Genomic DNA, 23526 nt, shown 5'->3' with positions numbered 1-23526 from the left:
TGGGACGACGGAGGAAGCTGTATCTCATCCTTGGGGTAATTTAATAAATTCCTTATTTACTTTTTGCATAAATTTTAAATGATTTATGATTTCTATTCATCATTTTTTTATCTTTTTAGATAGTGTATGCTTAGTCTTAGATGCTTTAGATACACTATGCTTGTAATTTACAATTGATGTTTTACGAAATCTACTTTGGCAAAGAATAGAGTTATTGTTTCTTTTGCTTTGAGCTATAAATGTCTAGGATTAATTTATGAACCCCATGAACATGAAAACCAGTGGAATCCCGAGTCCCGGTCTCTCTTCATCCTGTGAAAATTTTTGTATATATATTTTTCCTTATTTTCTTTATTAAATCTTAAAACAAATTCTCAACAAATCTGAGTGAACGAATCATCTTACTACAATATCATAAAAAAATCACATCACCATGCCTTGGACGTAGCCGGTCCCACACCTTGCAATTCCTTGTCTTTTTATAATTATTATTTCCCTAATCTCACGAAACTCCCCCGTTTCAACAAAACTCATGGTTTCTCCATAGTTTCACGGTTTCATGAAAAATAATAATATAAAATAGGAAAAGATGTCGCGGGATCGGGTAACCTAGCCGGACGGCCATGCCCTGGACGTGGCCGGTCCCACACCTTGCAATCCCTAATCTTTCATTATTATTGTTTCCCTCATCTCATGAAACTCCTCGGTTTGAGCAAAAAATCATGGTTTCTTCATATTTTCTCAAATATTGCTCAAACCATGAAAAAGCTAAAACTCAAATGGTCACATGACCGACTTGGCTACTCACGCCAAATGTTAAAATATTATTATTTGAATATTTCCCAAATTTCGATCAAACAAGCATACTTGCTCATTCGAGAAAAAATCAAGAATTTCAGTCAAAGATCAAACTCTTCTGAAAATCCACAATATTGCCCAAACGCACATCAGAAAATACCGAAACTCTCAGGACTGAGACATGGACGTTATGGTGAAACAGGCATGCTTCCTTGACCTACCAAGGTTGTCCCCGAGGCTTACACTAAGCCGGTCCCACACATATTCACAATTTTGACCTAATTTGCTCAATTGCTCATATTGGGTCCAAACTCTTTCCAACCAACTTGGAATTTGCTCAATCGACCGTCAGCCGTTCCCACACCCCTAAGGGCCGGTTTCATGCCTTCTTGGCCGGTCCCTCACTTCTCCATGAATTAGGTTTTATCACCTAATGCTCAATCGAGAAACTATTTTGAATAAATAATGAAACCGACATTTAATCATCATCCTTTCACCAACTGGCCAAGGGCTTTGTTACATGCTCACTCGAGCATTCGGGAACCACATGGTCGTCCATCATCCCATGTGTTTGGTCCCTCTTCACTCATGACCAATTTTCAGCAATTCGAACAATTGATCAAAATTTGGGGTTTCGAACAAAACGCTCCACAAATCATCATTCTGAGCAAGTTCAAATACTAATAAATCTATGTTGATCCAGCAATCAGCATCTGGATTAATTATATAATATTCGGTAATCTACCAATATTTTAATTAAATTTTATTGATTCACGTCACCAGTAAATAATTCGTCGAATTGAGCAATACTTGCTCAGTTGCTCGAATATTGATCCAACTATCAATATTCAGTAATTTATCAATAATTCGTCGAATTGAGCAATACTTGCTTAGTTGCTCGAATATTGATCCAACTATCAATATTCAATAATTTATCAGTAATTCGTCGGATCGAGCAATACTTGCTCAGTTGCTCGAATAATACACATATATTCAGTAACTTATATCTCGCAGAATTGGGCAACTCGAATATTGAAACTCAATATTCAATAAATCATCGAATTTACAATATTTACTTAGACGAGCAATATTAACGTTCATGAATCGTTGAGCATTCGTCAATCATGCTCGATTCAACAAAACCTAGACTCATTGTCTAATCAGTTACAATTGACTAACTAAATACATGTCTGCCTTGTAGACTCCACGATTCGTGAGACATCAATCACGTCACAAATGGGGGGATATCACTTAGGGTTTTGGTCTGGCGGCCTACGACATGTGTGTTCATCCACGACAATAAATATGCGTAAGTCGTGCAAACGGTTGAAGGAGTTAGCAAAGTAGTGGGTGCACGATCAGTCAAGTCTCCACACGACATGGAAATGACTTTACCACGATCTCCCACTTTCCCACCCTTTCAGTCAAGAAACCGTCATACTTACAGGGATCAATGTGTTCATCACTCTGACAAAATAAATAAGTCTCGGAATTTATGATTGAACAGACAACATTCGTTTAACAAGAATTTTACGAGTAATCACTCTCAAGAATTCATCAATCCATCAGAACTTATTCAAAACTTCACAATTTACCAATTATTGTAGAAACCTTCAACACATACACAATCCTTGATCATCATTGATCCCACACAATTCTCAGCTTCCCTCCTACAGATCAACCCATCTCCCACTTTGCGACGGAATTGACTCTGAATGGCCATTGACTTGGTTTAGGCCGGAGTCCTACAGATTGATCTCTCGAATCTAAGCACTCCCTTTGCAGTGCATCTGTGTGAGGTTCAGCAGTTTGCTCGGTTGAGGAGTCTCGACCGCATGCTCGACTCTTCACTTTCCTAAAAAACCAGCAAACCATTTTTCCCCATCTACAGAACTACTCAAGGAATTGGTGGAACTTCATCGACTAAAAGGTATGTGGAGACTTAAACTTATCTATCACCCAAAATTCTATTTACTCTATCTCCTATCTTGAGACAAAAGTTGTTTTGCTATATAGACTTTGATTATACACATTTTCTATTTTGAGCCGAGTTTATCTCGCCTATCTATTTCTCGAAATATGTGTTGGTAAGCTTTCGCTTTGGCCAAGTTCATCTTTACCTAGTGACGATAGTCATATTATGTTTCAATCACTTTGAAAATGGCTTTGAAGAAAAATGGTTTGTGAATAACAACTATATATAACGTCCTCTAAGAATGTTTCAATGATTGAAATGAGAGTTTAGATTATATAACCATTGTTCGATATAAGAATTGTGTGGAAACACATATATGTATAAGTCCTTATTCCTTGAACCAAAGTATGCGTACTTGGTTGATCAAGAAAACCGAAACAAGAGCTGTGAGCTCAGTCCGCGAACCCAGTCCGCGAATCGGCGAAGGTTCTCATCCCGAGAAAATCTGCCGGAGACTGGAGTTTGTGAACTCCTTCCGGGAACTTTAATCCGCGAACTAAGTCCGCGTACTTGAGTTGGTTTTATCGAAATACGATTTTTTGTGAACTTGTATTTATATTAACTAAGGAATGGATTTTACAAACCGTGGCTATAAAGTTCATGAATCGATTCGAGTGAATCAAATCATTTTTTCTTCGGTTGTGTCTTTTATACTTCTATAAGATTTATGCAATTGGACAACTCTCTAACTAGTTCATTTGATTCATTTGAACTATTCTTGTGAAGAAGAATAAGGTTGATATGAAAGTGCTCATATGGCTAACCGCTTGGTTAACTATTATTGAACAAACAAATGTACATGTTTGGGTACGGTTACACAAACCTAAAATCGTGTATTTCATTTGTGTGTAACAAGATAAGTTTTCGATCCAACGTTTGAAAGATATTAGCTTGAATCTAATCAGGTTTTCATCTAACAGTGAGTATTGAATGTTTTGTTACCAAGCTAACATTGATTGCAAACCCTGATTTGAAAGACTATATAAGGGAAAACTCTAGCAACTGGGAAACCTAATCCCCACACCTCATGTGTGATACTAGTTGTATTAGCTAGAGTCGATTCTCCTTTAACCTTAGGTTTCTTCTCGAGACCCTGTAGGTTAACGACTTGAAGACTTCATTGGGATTGTGAAGCCAGACCGATACTACTTTCTCGTAGTTATGTGATCTGATCTTGCTGATTCCATCGCGTTGAGTACAATCGTAACGATTGTCTTGAGATTAATATCTCCGATAGGCAAGATATAAAAGTAGTCACAAACATCTTCGTCCCATCGTTTGTGATTCTACAATATCTTCTTTCGCCGCGTCGATTAAGATTATTGTGAGGTGATTGATAATACTGGGTTGTTCTTCGGGAATATAAGTCCATGTTATCAATTGGTTCCTGTTCACCTTGATTTATCAAAAGACGGGACAAAACTCATAGGATTTCTGTGGGAGACAGATTGATATATTCCTATAGACTTTTTTGTGTGATACAGATTTGTTTATTAAAGTCTTCGACTTTGGGTCGTATGAACTCTTAGTTGTGGGTGAGATCAGCTAAGGGAATCAAGTGCGTAGTATCCTGCTGGGATCAGAGACGTAAGGAGCGTAACTGTACCTTGGATCAGTGTGAGATTGATTGGGGTTCAAATACAGTCCATACGAAGTTAGTTTGTAGTAGGCTAGTGTCTGTTGCGGCTTAGTACAGTGTGTGTTCAATCTGGACTAGGTCCCGTGGTTTTTCTGGTATCTGTGTTATTTCTTTTCCGCATTATATTTTGTTATATAATTGAAATATCACAGGTTGTATGTTAAGATAAATCAATTAGAATATCCGACCATTGGTTATCGATTTATATTGATTGACACTTGAACATTGGTCTTTGGTACCGTTCAAGTTATTTCATATAATAATCAGGCTCACGGATTTCTATCTGTTCGATTTGCTGATTACATTGTGAAATAGAGATATTAAAACTCTTTGATATACTTTGGTAAGATTGAGTCTAGTTGATTCTCTTGAAAGTATATTGGAGTTAGTCTATACAAATTGTTAATCGTAATATTGGGTGTGGTTGCTAGACCCCCGATTTTACAAGATCGAACTTAGCTTGTTACACACAAATGAAATGTACCCTCATGTAGGTTTATGTAACCGTACCTAAACGGGTACATCATGTTGGTTCACAAATATTTAACCAAGGTTATCCATATGATTACTCTCATATCAACCTTATTCATCTTAACCATAACTAGTTCAAATGACTCAAATGAAACTAATTAAAGAATTGTTCAATTGTTTAGAAAACACAATTGAAATAAAATCGGTTTGATTCACTTGAATTAATCATGAACATTATAACCATGGTTTGCAAAGATTGCATTCCTTATGATTTAAATGTTTAAGTCCATGAACTGACCGACTTGACAACGTAAACAACTTAACTATGCGTACGGGTTTGCGTACTTAATCAACCGGTTTTTGAGTTTGTTAAGTTTCCAAACTCAACAAAAATTCTCCGTTCGAAAACTTCCGCCAGTATGCGTACGGGTACGCATACTTAAGGTGACTAGTTAAGAGTTTTTCCAAAACCAAACTCAGCATAAATTCTCGGTTCGAGAATTTCCGCCAGTATGCGTACAAGTACGCATACTTAACATGTCTCCTTCACCAATTTCGTATACACACATATGCATACTCTTGGCTCCCGGTTTATGGACTTATACACTAATATGCGAACGCACTATATATGCTTATATCCAAAGATGGTTACATCATCAACTCTTTATTTCAATCAATGAAACATTCTTCTATAATGACAATAGCCGTTTTCACACACTATTAGCATCAAAGCAATTTTCAAGATATTTAAATAATCATTATCGAAACACTCCAAGCCTACATCAAATGATTGTATCACACAAACCATGTAAGATGTTACTCGGCAATTTTCTCATGATATAAGACGATCTTGGTTGAAGCGAAAGCTTACCAACACCTATTTCGAGAAATATGTAAGCGAGATATACTCGGCTCGAAATCTCAAATGTGTATAGAGAAAATTATATCGTAACACGACTTATGTCTCAATATAGGAGATAGTAGAAATATACTTTCCAAGTGATAGATGAGTTCAAGTCTCCACATACCTTTTTGTCGAAGAAGTTCCACAAGCTCCCTTTAGTAGTTCTTCGTCTTCAAGAGATGAACGTCGAGAGACCTAAGCTCAACTACACTATCTATGTCCTAGTCCGAGACATCTACAAATAGGCTAGAAATCAAGACTTATAGTTTTGATCACTAACATTGACAAACATGCTTGAGATAGCAACGCATGCGAGTTCGACCGAGCAATGCTCTAACAATCTCCCCCTTTGTCAATTTTAGTGACAAAACTATCAATACATATGGATTACAAAATAAATAAAAATTGTAGCTTCTCATCCACATGCTTGATCTCCTTGGAATCTTCAACGCGACTCGAACTCTTCGTTACTTCCAAGTACTCCATGATCCTAAAGGTTGTAAGTTCATCATCTTAGTTATTGGAGATCTGTAGCTATAACAATGAAAAAACAAAATTCTCTCAGTCATTAGTATATAGTGTCATAATATTATTACACAACATCAAAGTTCAATTGTATCACAACTTTGACAACAGTACTATGGTGATATTTATCACTCCCCCTTAGTCAATACTTTATCTCAACATGAAAACCACTCCCCCTTATATAATGATTCGTAAACCATATGTATTTGTAGTATCACACTACACATTAGTTCTCCCCATTTTTGTCAATATAAATAGGCAAAGGTACAAAAACTAGTGGGATCCTCATGAAATTTTCACAGAGATATTTCATGACCAAAAAAGAATACCATACCAACTTATTTAGATGTCATCATAAATCCGAAGCTAAATGCATTCATCAAGGAGTTAATAAAGATACACGATAACCCCTACAATATTCCACAGCCGCACTCCCCACAAAGATTTGGAAATTAAGGACAAGTTCAAAAGAACTCTCCCCCATAAAATGTCATTCCCAAAAGAACAACAAAGGCGACCTTACTTTCACAAGAAAAGAAGGATTTCTAATAAACACTAGGATACTTGGCAGAAACATATCAACTAGAAAAAAATGCTAACAAGACTTAAAACTATTCTGGAATTCCAAACTCAATTGCCCAAAAGATCGAGATAAAAGTAGGGGCAAGAGTTATGAGGATCTAATGAACCATAACAACACCAATAGACTGACGCGAGTGCTGAAACGTGGAAGTGTCTAATGGTTTGGTGAGAATATCATCCAATTGTTGTTCGGAAGGCACAAATTCCATAGTATAATATCATCTTCACAAAGATCTCGAATAAAATGGTATCTGATGCCTATGTGCTTAGTTCTTGAGTGCTCAACAGGATTCTCAGTGATGCGAATCGCACCTGAGTTATCACAAAAGATCTTCATTATTCCATAATCAGCAAGCATTTGTTTCATCCATGGGAGTTGAGTACAACATGAACCAGCAATGATATATTCCGCTTTACATGTTGAAAGAGATTGTGAATTTTGTTTCTTGTTATGCCAAGCTACAAGATTCATCCCTACATAGTAGAATCCCCCTGAAATACTCTTTCTGTCTTCCACACACCCTGCCCAATCGGCATCTGAATAGGCAGTAAGATCAGTATTAGTATCAAAAGTGTAAGAAAGACCATACCCGGCAGTGTGACTGATATAACGTATGATCCTCTTTGTGGCGGCAAGATGAGATTCCCTTGGATTTGCCTGAAACCTAGCACAACAACCAACACTAAAAGTAAAGTTAGGTATCGTGGCCGTAAGATACAAAATACTTCCAATAATAGATCGATAAAGTTTTGATCCACATTTACACCTTTCTCATCTCTATGCAGTTTACCAGTGGTAGGCATAAGAGTAAGTTTTGGAGTTGACTTATCAAGACCAAATCTTGAAACAAGATTTTTTGCATATTTTTCTTGAGATAAGTAAATTCCATCCTTGTGTTGTTGAATTTGTAAACCCAAAAAGAATTTAGTTCACCAACATTGCTCATTTCAAACTCCTTACCAAGAGAAACTTGAAAATCTTTTGCAAGTTTCTCCGATGGTGATCCATAAATGATATCATCTACATAAACTTGAGCAATAGAAACATCTTTTCCACTCCGTTTGGTAAACAAAGTTTTATCAGCTCCACCTTTTGAAAAAAACCTTTCCTAAGAAGAGAAGTAGTTAGTTTTTCAAACCAGGCACGAGGTGCTTGTTTTAACCCGTATAATGCCTTATTGAGTTTAAGGACATGATCAGGGAAATCAAAGCCTTTAGGTTGAGCGACATAGACTTCTTCCTTTAAGTTTCCATTCAGGAAAGCGTATTTAATGTCCATCTGAAATAGCTTAACCTTAAGGAAACAAGCATGAGCCAATAATAAACGAATGGACCCAAGGCGTGCCACAGGAGCAAAGGTTTCATCAAAGTCGATTCCTTCAATATGTGAGTAGCCCTGAGCGACAAGTCTAGCTTTGTTTCTGACAATGGTGCCAAATTAATCAGACTTGTTCTTAAATATCCATTTGGTACCAACAATATTTATATTGGGGGAACAATGTACGAGTTTCCATATATCTTGTCTTTGAAATTGATTTAACTCATCATGCATTACACTCACCCAAAAGGGATCACTGAGATCTTCATCAATATTCCTAGGTTCCACTTGCGATAGACAACAATCAAAATTACAAATATTTTGAAGTTGACCTCTCGTCTTAGCAGTAGATTCCCTACCTCCAATGATATTGTTAGTATCATGATTCCTTTGAACCCAAAGGTGTCGAGAAGGGACACGTTCTTGTTCAACAGGAATAGCCTGACCATAGCTTTTCTCCCCATCACTAGAGACATCAAGATCAGCAACTGTTGGAACAACTTCTTCTGATTCTGACGTTTCTTTGATTTTCTCAATTGTCTCGGTAAGAGGAAATTCAGCAGGAGAATTATCATGACGAAAATTACTTAAATCATCAATGATAACATTTGTTGATTCCATCATGACTTGGGTTCTAAGATTAAATATTCGGAAACCACGACAGTCAGATGCATAGCCAAGAAAGATACCTTCATCACTTTTTGAATCAAATTTCCCTTTCTGTTCACGATCCTTTAGGACGTAGCACTTACTGCCGAACACTCTGAGATAGTGCAAGTTTGGATCTTACCATACCACAACTCATAGGGAGTGTTTAGGGTCTTTGACCGCAAATAAACACGATTGATAAAATAGCAAGCTGTAAAAATAGCCTCACCCCAAAACCTTAACGGTAAGTTTTTGTTATGGAGCATTACCCTTGCCATTTCCTGAATATTTTTATTCTTCCTTTCTGCAACTCCATTTGCTTGTGGAGTGATGGGTGGAGAATATTGTTGAATAATTCCAAGAAAGTCACTGTATTCAAATACTTTGGTGCCTTTGAATTCTGTGCCACGATCGCTTCTGATTTTCTTTAGTTTGCAACCTTGTTCATTCTGGATTCTATTAACAATAATCTTGAACTCATTGAGAGTTTCATTCTTGTGAGCCAAAAATGCCACCCAAGTGAATCTAGTGTTATCATCTACCATAACCAAGGCATACTTCTTTCCAGCCACTGTAGATTGTTGAATTGGACCGAAAAGATCCATATGAATTAAATCAAGTGGAGCTTTGGTGAGAATATTTCGAGATGATTTGTGTGGAACTTTCGTTTGTTTACCCTTTTGACAGGTACCACATACACCTTCAACCTTAGCATTGATTTCGGGAACGCCTCTAACAAGTTCTTTGTTAATGATCTTAGTTAGAAGACGATAATTGATATGATCAAAACGTTCACGCCAGAGGTGTGTAGATTCCACTTTCGTCAAGTTGCAACAGTTGCTGAATTGAGTATCTAGAAGATAACAATTATTTTTTCCACGTGATCCTTGAAAAATCAATTTTTCAGATATATTAACAACGTCACATCCTTTATCATTGAAGACAACCTTATGGCCTTTGTCACAGATTTGACTAACAAAAAGAAGATTAGCAGTCATACCTTTTACGTATACGACATTATGTATCTCAGGAACTCCAGGTAATTTGATCGTCCCCTTCTTTCTTATGTAGCAACAACTTCCATCTCCGAAAGTCACTGGTCCGCCATCAAAATCGCTTGAGTTGGTAAACCATGAGAGATCCCCATTCATGTGTCTGCTACATCCACTATCAAGGAACCATTGAAAAGGTGATGTTAACTTTAAAGCAAAGGCTCCCATACTAGCACTACTAACCATATTTGGTTTTCTTGTTAGTATTGAATGTCTTTTAAGAGAAGACAAAAGTTGTACTGTTTTCTTTTGAAGATCACTTCCAACTTTTAATATTTTCTTGAAAAGAACACATGCATGTTGAGAGTGATTACGAGCACCACAAAACAGGCATGTTCCAACATCCTTATCCTTATTCGAAGAAATCTGAGCGCTATCAGGTTTCACAAAGCCTAGACTTCATTCTTTACTTGATTTACAACAATTCTTCAAGGAAAAATTAGAGGATTTATTCAAAACCATTGAAGGAGATTTTACATATTTCAAATCCTTAAGCTTTGCAATTTCTGCAGCAAGATAAGAATTTATCCGGATTTGATCATCTAACCTCTTCTGAAGGTCAACTACCTCTTCAGTATGTTCTTGAATCACGGTTTTTTTGATATGTACTTCGTGATGAAGATCATCAAATTTTCTTGTCAAACAATGTATTTCGACACATAGAAAATTGATGAGTTTCTTTAAATCATGATTCTCAACTTTATCGATGGTTTCTAGAACACATTTAATATTGAGTTTATCCTTTTCTGGTGAAGCATTTTTAGAGAATATACTTTCCATCATCAAATCGCTTACAAGCACAGAATTATAAGGTCTTTAATGTATTTCCATGCTCTAATACCAATTGAAAATGCGGGGGTCTAACAACCACACCCAACAATTCATTTGGAAATCTGAGAAGACTTACTCCAATACACTTTCTAGAGAATCAACTAGACAGTCAGACTCAATCTAGAATAAAGTATATCAAAGAGTTTAATATCTCTAACTCTTAATTCAATCCGCAATCAGCAAATAAAAATATGCGAGCCCAATTAAATAAGAGGAGTAACTTGAATGGTACCAAAGACCAATGTTCAAATGTCAATCAATGTAAATCAACAACCAAAGGTTGGATATACTAATTGATTGATCTTAACGCACAACCTGTGATATTTCAATTATATAACAAAATATAATGCGGAAAAGAAATAACACAGACACCAGAATTTTTTCAACGAGGAAACCGCAAATGCAGAAAAACCCCCGGGACCCAGTCCAGATTGAATACCACACTGTATTTAGCCGCTACAGACACTATCCTACTACCAATTAACTTCGGACTGGACTGTAGTTGAACCCTAATCAATCTCACACTGATTCAAGGTACAATTCTGCTCCTTACGTTTCTGATCATAGCAGGATACTACACACTTGATTTCCTTAGTTGATCTCACCCACAACTAAGAGTTGCTACGACAAAAAGTCGAAGACTTGATAGAAAAATCTGTCTCACATAGAAAATTCTATAGGATTGAATAAATCTGTCTCCCGCAGAAATACCCAAGAGTTTTTATTCCGTATTTTGATAAATCAAGGTGAACAGGAACCAATTGATAACCCGGACTTATATTCCCGGAGAACAACCTGCTATTATCAATCACCTCACAATAAACTTAATCGACTAGCGAAACAAGTTATTGTGGAATCACAAACGATGAGACGAAGTTTGTTTGTGATAACTTTTTTATCTTGCCTATCGGAGATATAAAATCTCGAGCCAATTATTTCAATTGCACTCAACACGATAGAAACAACAAGATTATATCATGCAACTATAAAAAGATAATAGTTGGGTCTGGCTTCACAATCCCGATGAAGTCTTCAAGTCGTTAACCTACAGGTTCTCGAGAAGAAATCTAAGGTTAAAGGAGAACCGATTTTAGTTATGCAACTAGTAACACACATGGGGTGCGGGGATTAGTCTTCCCAGTTGCTAGAGTTCTCCTTTATATAGTTTTCGAATTAGGGTTTTCAATCCAAGTTACCTTGGTAACAAAGCATTCAATATTCACCGTTAGATGAAAAACCTGATTCAACCAAGCTAATATCTTTCAACAGTTAGATCGAACTTAGCTTGTTTCACACAAATAAAATGTACCCTCATTTAGGTTTATCCAGCAGTACCTAAACGTGTATACCATGTTGGTTCACAAATAGTTAACCGAGGTTGGCTATATGATTACTCTCATATCAACCTGTAGATGGTGGATTTTCAACAAAGGGAAAAATCGTAAATTCATGATACTGCATGTTTTCTGACACGGCTTTCAAGCATGCGAGGACTCATATTTTATGAAGCCACGATGAATATGTCTTTCGAAAAGCCTCCACTAGCTGAACGTTCGATCCCTGGCATTTTGTCGTGCCCTCTATGTAGAATAACATAATTGGGCGGTTCTCCGTAGATTGAGAGCAATAACGCCTTCAGGACGTCGGTGATACTCACTGTTCCCTGACTACATGAGAGAGACCCCCCTCTACATAGAAGAACGATTGGGCATTTCTCCGTAAGATTGAGAGTAATAACCCCTTCAAGACGTCGGTGACACTCACTGTTCCTGACTATGCAGAGAGATCGTGTATAAACCCAGGCGGTTCTCCGAAAGATTGAGAGCAATAACGTCTTCAGGACTTCGGCAACACTCGTTGTTTCACTGACTATACGCAAGAGATTAAATTCTACCGTGACATTCACCACTGAATTCCTATAAGATAATCTATCTAATCTCATTACTCCTATTTCATGATCGAAATGGTAATAGATAAATGTATTACTTTGATTTCATGATCGAATCCACGACTGATCTCATGAAATGGTAATAGATATTACTCTGATTTCATGGTCGAACCCACGGCTGGTCTCACGAAATGGTAATATCACCACTTATTTTATTACTCCGATTTCATGGTCAAATCCACGATCCCATGGAATGGTAATACCTATTTTATTATTCCGAATTCATGGTCGAATCCACGGCTGATCCTATGAACTGATAATAAACAACTACTCACTTTTATTACTCAGATTCATGAATCATTCTCCGCTTAATTTCATAAATTAGTAATAAATACTCAACAATCGGGCATCTGGACTACTACTGAGTAAGCCTCATAAAATAGTGCAAGTGTACTCGACAATGATGCACGAACGAGCACCCAAATGCGCGAATGCACATTCAAAATATGGCCGAATGAGGAATACCGCATAAAATAGGAGAGAGAAAATAATAATATTAAAATAATGGAGAAGCGTTCAAGGGTCGTGCCCATCGGCCGGCCGGCCGTGTCCTAGTCGTGGCCTGTCCCATGCTTCCTCCATTATTTTCCTTATTTTTGTTGTTTTTATAAACTCATGAAGACTCCTCCATTCCAGCAACTTTCCTTGTTTGAGCAAAACTCGTGGTTTCTCCATATTCGTGTAGTTTCACAAAAATAATAATACTAGGGAAAGGTGTTGCGGGACCGGGCAACATAGCCGGTCGTCCATGCCCTATCCATGGCCGGTCCCACACCTTGCAATCCCTAATCTTTCATAAATTTTTATTTCTTTCATCTTGTGAAACTCTCCGGTTTTAGAAAAAATCATGGTTTCTCCATATTTTCTCAAATATTGCGCGAACCATGAAAAACCAAAAGTCAACATGGTCACACGACCGACTAGGATACTCACAAAATATATATTAAAATATTATTATTTTAATATTCACAAAATATTGATCAAATGAGCATACTTGCTCATTCGAGCAAAATCGAGGATTTCAGTCAAAGATCGAACTCTTCTGAAAATCCGAAATATTGCTCAAACGCACATCAGAAAATGCTGAAACTCTCATAACTGAGACACGGGCATTATGGAAACACGGGAATGCTCCCTTGACCGAGCAAGGGCGGCTCTAAGGCTTGCAACAAGCCGGTCCCACACGTTTTCACACTTTTGACCTAATTTGTGCAATCGCTCATATTGGGTCCAAACTCTTCACAACTAACTCAGAGTTTGTGCAAACCCCCATCAGCGGTCCCACGGCCAACAAGGGCCGGTCTCATGCCATTAGTCGGTCCCTTACTTTTCTATAATTAGGTTCTCTCATCTAATGCTCAATCGAGCTATTTCGATAAATGATGAAACCGACATTTAATCATCATTCATTCACCAATAGGTCAACTCAGAACCCTGGTGAACGCTCACTAGAGCAATTATGCACCACATGGACGTCCACAGTCCCATGTGGTCGGTCCCTTCTTCCCTCATGACATATTATCAACAATTCATCAATCAATGAGCAATTTCTCAAAATTAGGGTTTCGAACAAACACTCAACAAATCACCATTCTGAGTAAGTTCAAACACTAAATAAATCTATGTTAATCCAATAAACAACACGCGGATTAATTACATAATATTCGGTAATCTACCAATATTTTAATTAATATTTTATTGGGTCACATCACCAATAAATAAATAATTCGTCGAATTGAGCAATACTTGTCTAATTACTCGAATATTAATCCAACTCTCAATATTCAGTAATTTATCAGTAATTCGTCGAATTGAGAAATACTTTCCCAATTGCTCGAATATTGATCCAACTCTCAATATTCAGTAATTTGTCGAATTTAGCAATACTTGCTCAATCGCCCAACTATCAATATTCAGTAATTCGCAATACTTGCTTAATTGCTCGAGTATTGATCCAACCATCGATGTCCAGTAATGCGTCGAGCAATTGCTCAGTTACTCGAATGTTCTACTGAGCAATTCGTCATTCATGCTCAATTCAACAAACCCTAGACTCGTAGTCTAATCTGTCAACGAGACTAATCAAATACACGTCTGTCATACAAACTCCACGATTTGTGAGACTTCAATCACGTCACATGGGGGATATCAATTAGGGTTTTGGTCTGGTGGCCTACAGCACGTGGATTCATCCACGATGATAATGTGAGTAAGTTGTGTAACGGTTGAAGGAGTTGTCAAAGTAGTGGGTGGACGGTTAACCAAATATCCGCACGACCTGGAACTGGTTTCACCACGATCTTCCACTTTCCCACTCTCTCACTCATGAAACCGTCACACTTACTGGGATCGGTGTGTTCACTATTCTGAGAATATAAATAAGTCTCTGAATCCGTGATTGAGAGGACAACATTCGTCTACACAATTTTTTTTCGAGCAATTACTCTCAGAAATTCCATCAATCGCTCAGAACGTATTCACAGAACTCAACTTCAGCAGTTCTTCAAAAATTGCAGAAACCTTCAACACATCCATAATCCTTGATCATCACTGATCCCACACAATTCTCAGCTTCCCTCCTAAATATCAACCCATCTCCCTCTTTGCGACCGAATTGACTCTGGAACGACCATTGACTTGGTTTAGGCCGGAGTCCTACAGATTGATCTCTCGAATCTAAGCACTCCCTTTGCAGTGCATCTGTGTGAGGTTGAGAAGTTTGGCCGGTTCGAGGAATCTCCATCGCGCGGTGATTCCCTCATTCCCTAAAAAACCAGCAAACCGTTTTTCCCCATCCACAGATTGGCGACCACAGTGGGAGATTAATCTCTCGGTTACAATATCAACTTTCACAAAATTGTTGGTCTTAGGTCTAACTCAACTACTTCGAATTCCAGTCAGAATCTTTCGAATGGAAATGTTCCTCCTTCCAACACTCCTTCCAATGGAACAGCAGACGCGGAAATCCCTACCTTGATCGAACTGGCACGAGTACGGGAGATTCATACAAGGAACATGGACCTGATAAAAGAGACGCTGAACAACATATTGATTTTCCTCGTCAGACTGACATCAAACTTGAGTGGCGCTCCTGCTCAAGAAACTCCGAGGCTGATGGCTAATCCCTCGACCGATGATCATTCTCGAGCCAACAGCTTCACCACATATGAAAAGCCGGTGGAACAAGAGGTCACACATTTAATCGAGAATCTATGTGAACTGCTGCATTTCTCTAGAGATCAGCGCACGGACACGTTTGCCGCACTCAACAAAATATCATCTGACGCGCGAATAGTTCCATCATCTCCGGTGGTTGAAAAAGTGTCCATGGTATCTGAAATTTCGATCAACAACATTACCTTCACTGAGGAAGACCGAATGACGGAGGAAGGCCATAACCGAGCCCTGTTCGTAACTGCTTCCATTAAGGACTCCGAATTCAGGAGAGTTCTCATCGACACAGCTGCTTCCACGAATCTTATCACCATGAAGACTCTCAAGGAAGCCAAAGTTCCACAAAGCAAGATCGTTCATCATCCCATATTGATGACGGGTTTTGAAGGAAGCCAAAGTCACACATACATGTATGTCTATGTGGATCTTAAAGTGGGTCCAATTCGATCCACTGTCAAGTTTAATGTGATCGAGAAAGACCCTGACTATCACATGATACTCGGAAGACCATGGCTTCATGACAATAAGGTTGTTCCTTCAACGTACCACCAGTGTATGAAGGCTTTGTTCAACAACAAAATTATCCGCATCCCAGCTTCGGTGTCTCCTTATACTCCAGTTTATGATGTTGAGTTCCTGGAACCTCCAAAGAACATCCCCGGACCTCCAAGCAAGATCTGCAGTACTTCACTCCCAAGTTGGAAGTCTATTGAGAAAGATGACAAACCATCATCAACAGATGCTAAATCCGTCAAGTCGTCTACCACACCACTCAAACGTCATCAGGGTCAAGGTACGACTCACAAAAAGTCCAACTTTATTACTGATTATGAAGCAGAAGGGAGAGTCATTTATCTCCGTCGTAAGGATTAGCGATTAACAGGGAAGGTCGATGAAAAGTCTCCCCGCTCTGAAGAATCATGCCAGAGTGAGCAATCACCCAATGAGGAAATTCGAGATGCACCACGACAGCTGCAAGATGGCACAGATTCCACAACTGACGATCTTGAAACCTGTCAAACAACCTCCCAGGCAATTCAGACACGAGGTTGAGGAACAAATCAAGGTGGAAATCCAAAAACTACTAAGAACATGATTCTTAAAACCCATTCAACATCCAACATGGCTGGCAAACATTGTCCCAATCAAGAAGAAAAATGGCCAGATTCGATGTTGTGTGGATTTCAGGAACCTGAACAAGTGTTTCCCGAAGTATGACTTTTCATTGCCAAACATTGATATGCTCGTCGATGCAACCAGCGGTCATGACATGTTCTCGTTCATGGACGGTTACAGTGGATACAACCAAATCAAGATGTACGATCATGACGCTAACAAGACTGCATTTCGGAATCCCATTGGAAACTTCCACTACACAGTGATGCCTTTCGGCTTGAAGAACACAGGAGCCACTTATCAGCGAGCCATGACCGCAATATTCCATGAAATGATGCACAAGAAAGTAGAGGACTATGTTGATGATGTGGTGGTGAAATCGAAGACTCGGACATCCCACCTGGACATCCTAAGACAAGTCTTCGAAAGATGCAGGGAATACAAACTAAAGATGAATCCTATAAAATGCGCTTTTGGTGTTTCTTCTGGGAAGTTTCTCGGATTCCTGGTTACTGCAAAAGGAATCAAGGTTGATCCAGACAAGAAAAAATCTATTACTACCATGCCTCCTCCACGAACTGTGAAAAAGCTTCATAGTTTCATGGGAAAAGTCAATTATATCGGCGTTTCATTCTTGGACTCGCTCAACTCATTGCTTCATTCACTCCTCTGTTGAATAAATGAGCAAATTTTGCATGGACAGCTGTTCAACAAGAAGCATTTCAGAAAATACAACAAATATTACTATCACCCGCTGTCATGAATCTCCAGTGCAAGGATGACCGCTGATACTTTACACAGCCTCCAGCGATGTCGCCATTGGAGCACTCCTTGCTCAAGAGGATTAAGAAGGTATCGAACGTCCAATCTATTAATTCAGTCGCACAATGAGGGATGCTCAAATCCGATACACAAAGGCTGAAAGGGCGTGTCTAGCATTGGTTCATCCAATTCAGAGATTCAGACATTATCTACTATCAAACAGGGTCGTGCTGGTGGCCAAAGCTGATCCCATAAAATTCTTACTGTCAAAACCTGCATTGATCGGGAACCAGCAAAATAGCAACTTCAAATTTCAGAATTTGACATAGCGTATGTCCCTCCGAAAGCAATCAAAGGACAAGCAGTCGCATACTTAATTGATGTTTTCCTTGGAGAAGACGTCACAATTTTGCATGAAGAAGTGCTCGGTGAGTTTCCAGAAATTTCAGTCATTCAGGAAGAAACATGGCTACTATATTTTGATGGATCTACCACTCCGAGCAATGATACTGGTGGAGCGGGCATTGTGCTAGTATCTCCATCCGGTGAAGTCTTCTCGCATTCATTCAAGCTGGATTTTCATTGCACCAACAATTCAACAGAATATGAAGCTTTTATCTTAGGGTTATCTTTAGCCAAGAAAACCGGAGCAAAGCACTTAGAAATCAGAGGAGACACAAAGTTGTTGGTCAATCAAACGTATACCTTCTCAAAGAAATAACACTTGCTCCGTTCAGGACCGAGGCACAACGAATACTAACTCATTTTTATGATGCAACAATTGTCCATACCGGCCATACCAACAATAAACATGCTGATTGTCTAGCAACTTTAGCATCAAAAATGCAATTTGAAGGATCCGAGAAATCCATCATTGTACAAAGGCGCTCCGTATCATTTACCTGGGTTACTCAAGTCAAGGATTCTCAATCGAACGACTGGCGGGCGCCCACCATTCATGAATTGAGCAATTCTCTTATGGAGGGGAGAATTAGTCTCAAGGAGTTGAAAAACTTTTTCCTGTTGCACAGAGCGTTATATTATCGCAATCCTGATGGATCCCTGTCACGATGCCTTGGAGATGAAGATGCCAGTGAACAACTCAAACGCATACATGAGGAAATATGTGGGTAAACCCTAGTGGTCACACTCTACAGAAGGCTTCAAAGGCTTGGTTACTATTGGCCTTCTATGGAAGCTCAGTCGAGAGTGCTGCAAGGATCTTGTCCCAATTGTCAGACACCGCCCTATCATTTGGAAATTATAACAATCCATCACATTGGGGACTGGAGAGAACCTTACATAAAGTATCTTCGCGGCAATGATCTTCAATCAGAGAAGAAGAGAGCAATCAAACTCATTCAGAGAGCCAAACGTTTGTCTACCTGGAAGGGATTTTGTATGGAAAAATCTTTGGTGGGAACCTCCTGTGATGCTTGGATGAACATGAAATTCCTACAATATTGAAAGAGATGCACGAAGGTGAACATCAAGGAAAAAAGAAATTATTTTTCCAAATTCATGAGAAATATTACTGGCCAACTTTGAAAGATGATACAGCCGCCTATGTTCGAAGATGTCATCAATGCCAAGTTCACGGTAACCTCATTCACACTCCTTGTCTCCCATTAAATTTTGTGAGCAGTCCATGGCCCTTTTATAGCTGGGGACTGGATATTATCAGGAAAATCAATCCAGCATCTTCGAAGCAACATGAATACATCTTTACAGCAACTGAGTATTTCACCAAGTGGGTTGAAGCTATTCCTCTTCAAAGCAACACTGGAGTCACAATTGCAGCTTTCATCAAAGAATATATCATATGCAGATTCAGAATTCCCAAACACATTATCACAGATAATGGAACTCCCTTCTCCAACAAACATGTTGCAGAATTGCTCGAGGAATATGGAATCAAACAGATTTTCTCCACACCGTATTATCCACAAGGAAACGGACAAGCGGAGAGTACAACAAAACCTTGATCCGTATTCTCAGTCGAACAGTTCATGACAATCCACGATCATGGAATGAGGAATTACTCATGGATTTATGGGCCTACCGTACTGCACCAAGGAGTTCAATTAGGACTTCACCGTATTCTCTTGTTTATGGCGCTGATGCTATCCTCCCAGCCGAGATAAAGATTCCCTCTGCAAGAATCGCGGCGCACAGTGGGGTGCAATGGGATGAAGCCGAAGTATCTAACTCGAGGATTGCTGAGTTAGACATGCTTGAATAGAGAAGGGCCAAAGAAAAAAATTATGTGGAAACCTACAAACAGAGAATTTCCAAGGCATACAACAAAATGGTAAGACCTCGAACATTTCAAGTAGGATATTTGGTTTTGAAAACAGCAAAAAATATCCAGCAAGACATGTCCGCCCCCAAGTTCTCTCCTAAATGGGAAGGGCCTTATGTAGTTATCAAGGCAGTATCTAGCAGATACTACAAAATATTAGTTGTTAACGGAGGAGTCGAAGGAAACATCATCAATGGCAAGTGGCTCAAGGCGTATTATACTTGAACGATACTCAAAGTATTAACTTTCTAAATGTAATCTTCGTTTTCTCCAAAAGAGTATGCAGTATGCTCATTCATTCAAAATTCCAAGTATTTTGTGAATCTCACAAGAATCTTTCAATCATCTACTTTATTCGAAACAAAATCTCAGACCTACATAAAAAAATATTTTCTCTCAAACGCTCACTCAGAGCAAACCATCCAACAGAGGATAATATCTATAGAAAACCCTGTCAAGATTTTTCCGGAAGTTTTTGGTTTTCATTTTCAAGTTATGAACCGCCTTCTCAACTCTTGCTGACTCCAAGGCAAGTGTCTTTTCCTCCTCCAATATGGCAGTGGTCACAGAAATCGCATCAACAGCAGCCGCCGCCTTGTGAATTTTGATCATCTCGAGCCTATGACGAAGCCAGCCTATGTTGAACTGCATGGTTTCACAGTTTGAAATAATCTCGTCCCATTCGTGGATTTCATGATTCTTGACATCTCGCATATGCATCCGGTTCATCTCTTCAATGATCGGCAACAACCCTGCAACTGTAATCAGGAGGGTTGGTAGAAAGCCCTTTCATACTTCGGTCGTAGAAATATGCCCGTACGTTCTCCAAATTTTAGTGTACAGGGGCGCGTGACACTTGAGAATGACGAACCCACCAACCACTTCATTATTCGGGCAATTGTTGATCATGGGAGATTTTGGGAGTCCAGCTGTTGGGTATTCGTGAGCGTGAACTCTATCCCAGCCTCCACGGAATTAGTAGGATCTTCGTCGACACGGTTGCTGCTGTCGTCGACCACGACCACGGATTTCCCCTTCTTCCTCTTTCTAGCATCGACAACAATACGAACATCAACCTGCGATGAAGTGAAGGAATATTTAATTTTATCAAACATCGAGCATGGTAAAACTCCAGTTGAGAAGTTATGGAATTACTTACGGATGCTCCAGCTTCAGCATGAGCCGACCTGTATCGGGCATGAGCTTTAACAGTCCGTTTGGGTCTCAAACTACAAGAAGAATACTGATTATTCTGATTATCCTGCGATAAATTATTTTCTTTTGATCAATCACCCTGATTGAATGGAGATAAGAGATAATTTTGTAACTCACAGAAATGGACACTGCCGCAACACGTTCTGCGCGGGATTCACTTCTTGAAGAAACACTGCTTCCAAACATGGTGATGAGAGGTATGATCGTGATCAAATTTTTTTCTGATAGTATACAAAGGCAAGAGATGATGGATTGTTTATACAAGAAACCCCAGGCATTACAATTCGAATTTTGGATACTTATCCCATAACGAGTAAACAAGTTTGTTGCGGTTTCTACTGAAACCCTAAATCCCGAATCAGAGTCATGACGAATGGGAGAAGCGTAACAATATTGGGGACTGACCGTTCAGGTGTAGTTAACATTATGACTATGAATTGATTGTCTGGAAGACCGCGTATTTCTCTAGACAGTTCATATAGTTTCACTTCGTGGATGATTAATGTCTACATGGACATTGTTCCATCAGCCAGAGATATGAAGAAGATTTGGAAAACGATACGACAAGGGATTATGGTTCAAAAAAATAATCTCTAAAGAAACGTCTCTACAGCAAAACTGCTCAAATAACCAGAAAATATCTACTTCGACAAAAACAAATAATCTCATAGAGGTTCATGAGTAAGACTAATCATCAGATTCATCGGAGTCATCAGATTTGTCAGAATTATCAGATTCATCATCATCGTCTTTCGCAGAATCCTCTTCGAGTTCTTCGTTGAAATCACTATCAGAGTCGTTGACGAAGTCTGGATGAATATCAGAATTATTGTATAATGAATCCTGGTATTCTTCTTCTTTACGCTCAGCTTGAAGGTCAGTTTTGACCAGCCTCTCGATCTCCCTGGTACGCGGGTCTGGCTTAATCTTGCGATCCCGCGGCACCCACACGGGTTCATCTCCCGAAGCATCATAATCATAGGGTACACCATCGGTTCGAGATCGAAGTTTCTCCTCAGCTGCTAGCACTTTGCGTCGTACTCGGTCCCTTCTTCGTCGATGATCGTCCAACTTGTCATCCTCGGTTTTTCTCTTCATGAGATCATCATAAGTGACTCTTCGGTCATTAAGAGGCGTGCTAGGCTTCGTTTTCTCGTCATTGTTCGTCTTAGCTCGTGATTTGACTGCGAAAGCTTTGGAATCCTCTTCAGAAGAGATGGAAGAGTGATAATAATCATAATCACTGCTGCTGCTGGAAGTCACCATCGTCTGGAACCAAATCAGAAGCACATGATTACAGCTATCCTAATATTAATTTCATAACGAAAATGGTAATCCTCAACTCTTACTTATTTATTATTTCACGAACTTAGTGATAACAACGCAAAACTCTGAAAATTTCTCGCTTCTTCAAACCTGCAAGAACGAGCAAAATTTAAAGTCAAACACCTGAGTTTTCATGAAACCATGAATGATCCATATGAACATTCGCTGATTTTTCCGTGTACACACTATAAAATCACCAAACTCATGCATACATTACGAGTTAACGAACTCACCAAATATTGTTTGCTTTCAACAATTTCCCATAGATCAAAGTTTGATTTTTCTTTTCAAATAAAAATGTGAACAGGTCACGTATTTAAAAAAGAAAAAAAAATCGTGAGTAATAAATCACGTAAATCATATATAATTTATTTATTTTTTGCTCATACGAGGATTCGTCTATAAAACGAGGGTCTTTACTATTTTTGTAAAAGTCTACATGTTCCAAAAAATTTTTTGAAAGTTCACACATAATTTTATCATGAACTACAGGTCTTTTAAAATTCCTTTAAATTCTAAGGATTGTTATTTACTGCTTCTACTACGAACAAACCTACGTTCCTAAAAGTATTTGTGAAAATTCATGCTTTCAAAATAAATTTGGGTTTTCATGAACTCTCATAAACAAAATTTTCTCTACTGTAATTATACCATGTCAATCCAATAATATATGTGTCTCTTTCATATTAGGGATTTTTGCTCGTTTCTTAAATTATTGAACGAACGTCCATACGTATTTTCAAAAGCAACAAAATTTCATAAAACCTATGCACACATGGAATTTTGTTTTCAACAACTCATGGAAAATTCATGAAAACACCAAACACAAAAAAAAAATCAAGCACCTAGTCGTTGCCGGCCGGAAACTGGTCGGACGGTCGTCGAACGCCGGCGACTGCTTTTCCCGGCGTGGCAAATTTTTCTCCTTCCGCTGCTCGGA

The 23526-nt window shown here is 38.7% G+C and overlaps 1 protein-coding gene across 1 annotated transcript; it reads right to left on the bottom strand.

The window, feature by feature from the left end:
• Positions 1–21947: 21947 nt before the first annotated feature.
• On the bottom strand, positions 21948–22526 carry LOC113273296 (protein starmaker-like). Its single transcript, XM_026523039.1, has one exon. It carries the CDS (start codon positions 22524–22526, stop codon positions 21948–21950), a length of 579 nt encoding a protein of 192 aa, XP_026378824.1.
• Positions 22527–23526: the final 1000 nt, after the last annotated feature.

The sequence above is a fragment of the Papaver somniferum genome, chromosome 4 (assembly GCF_003573695.1).
Source record: "Papaver somniferum cultivar HN1 chromosome 4, ASM357369v1, whole genome shotgun sequence".
In the NCBI taxonomy this organism is placed as follows: domain Eukaryota; kingdom Viridiplantae; phylum Streptophyta; class Magnoliopsida; order Ranunculales; family Papaveraceae; genus Papaver; species Papaver somniferum.
This window is presented reverse-complemented; position numbering and strand designations above follow the sequence as displayed.

Bases quoted from the DNA above. Each gene is read 5' to 3' on its own strand.
- LOC113273296 (XM_026523039.1), bottom strand. From the start codon at position 22,526: ATGGTGACTTCCAGCAGCAGCAGTGATTATGATTATTATCACTCTTCC.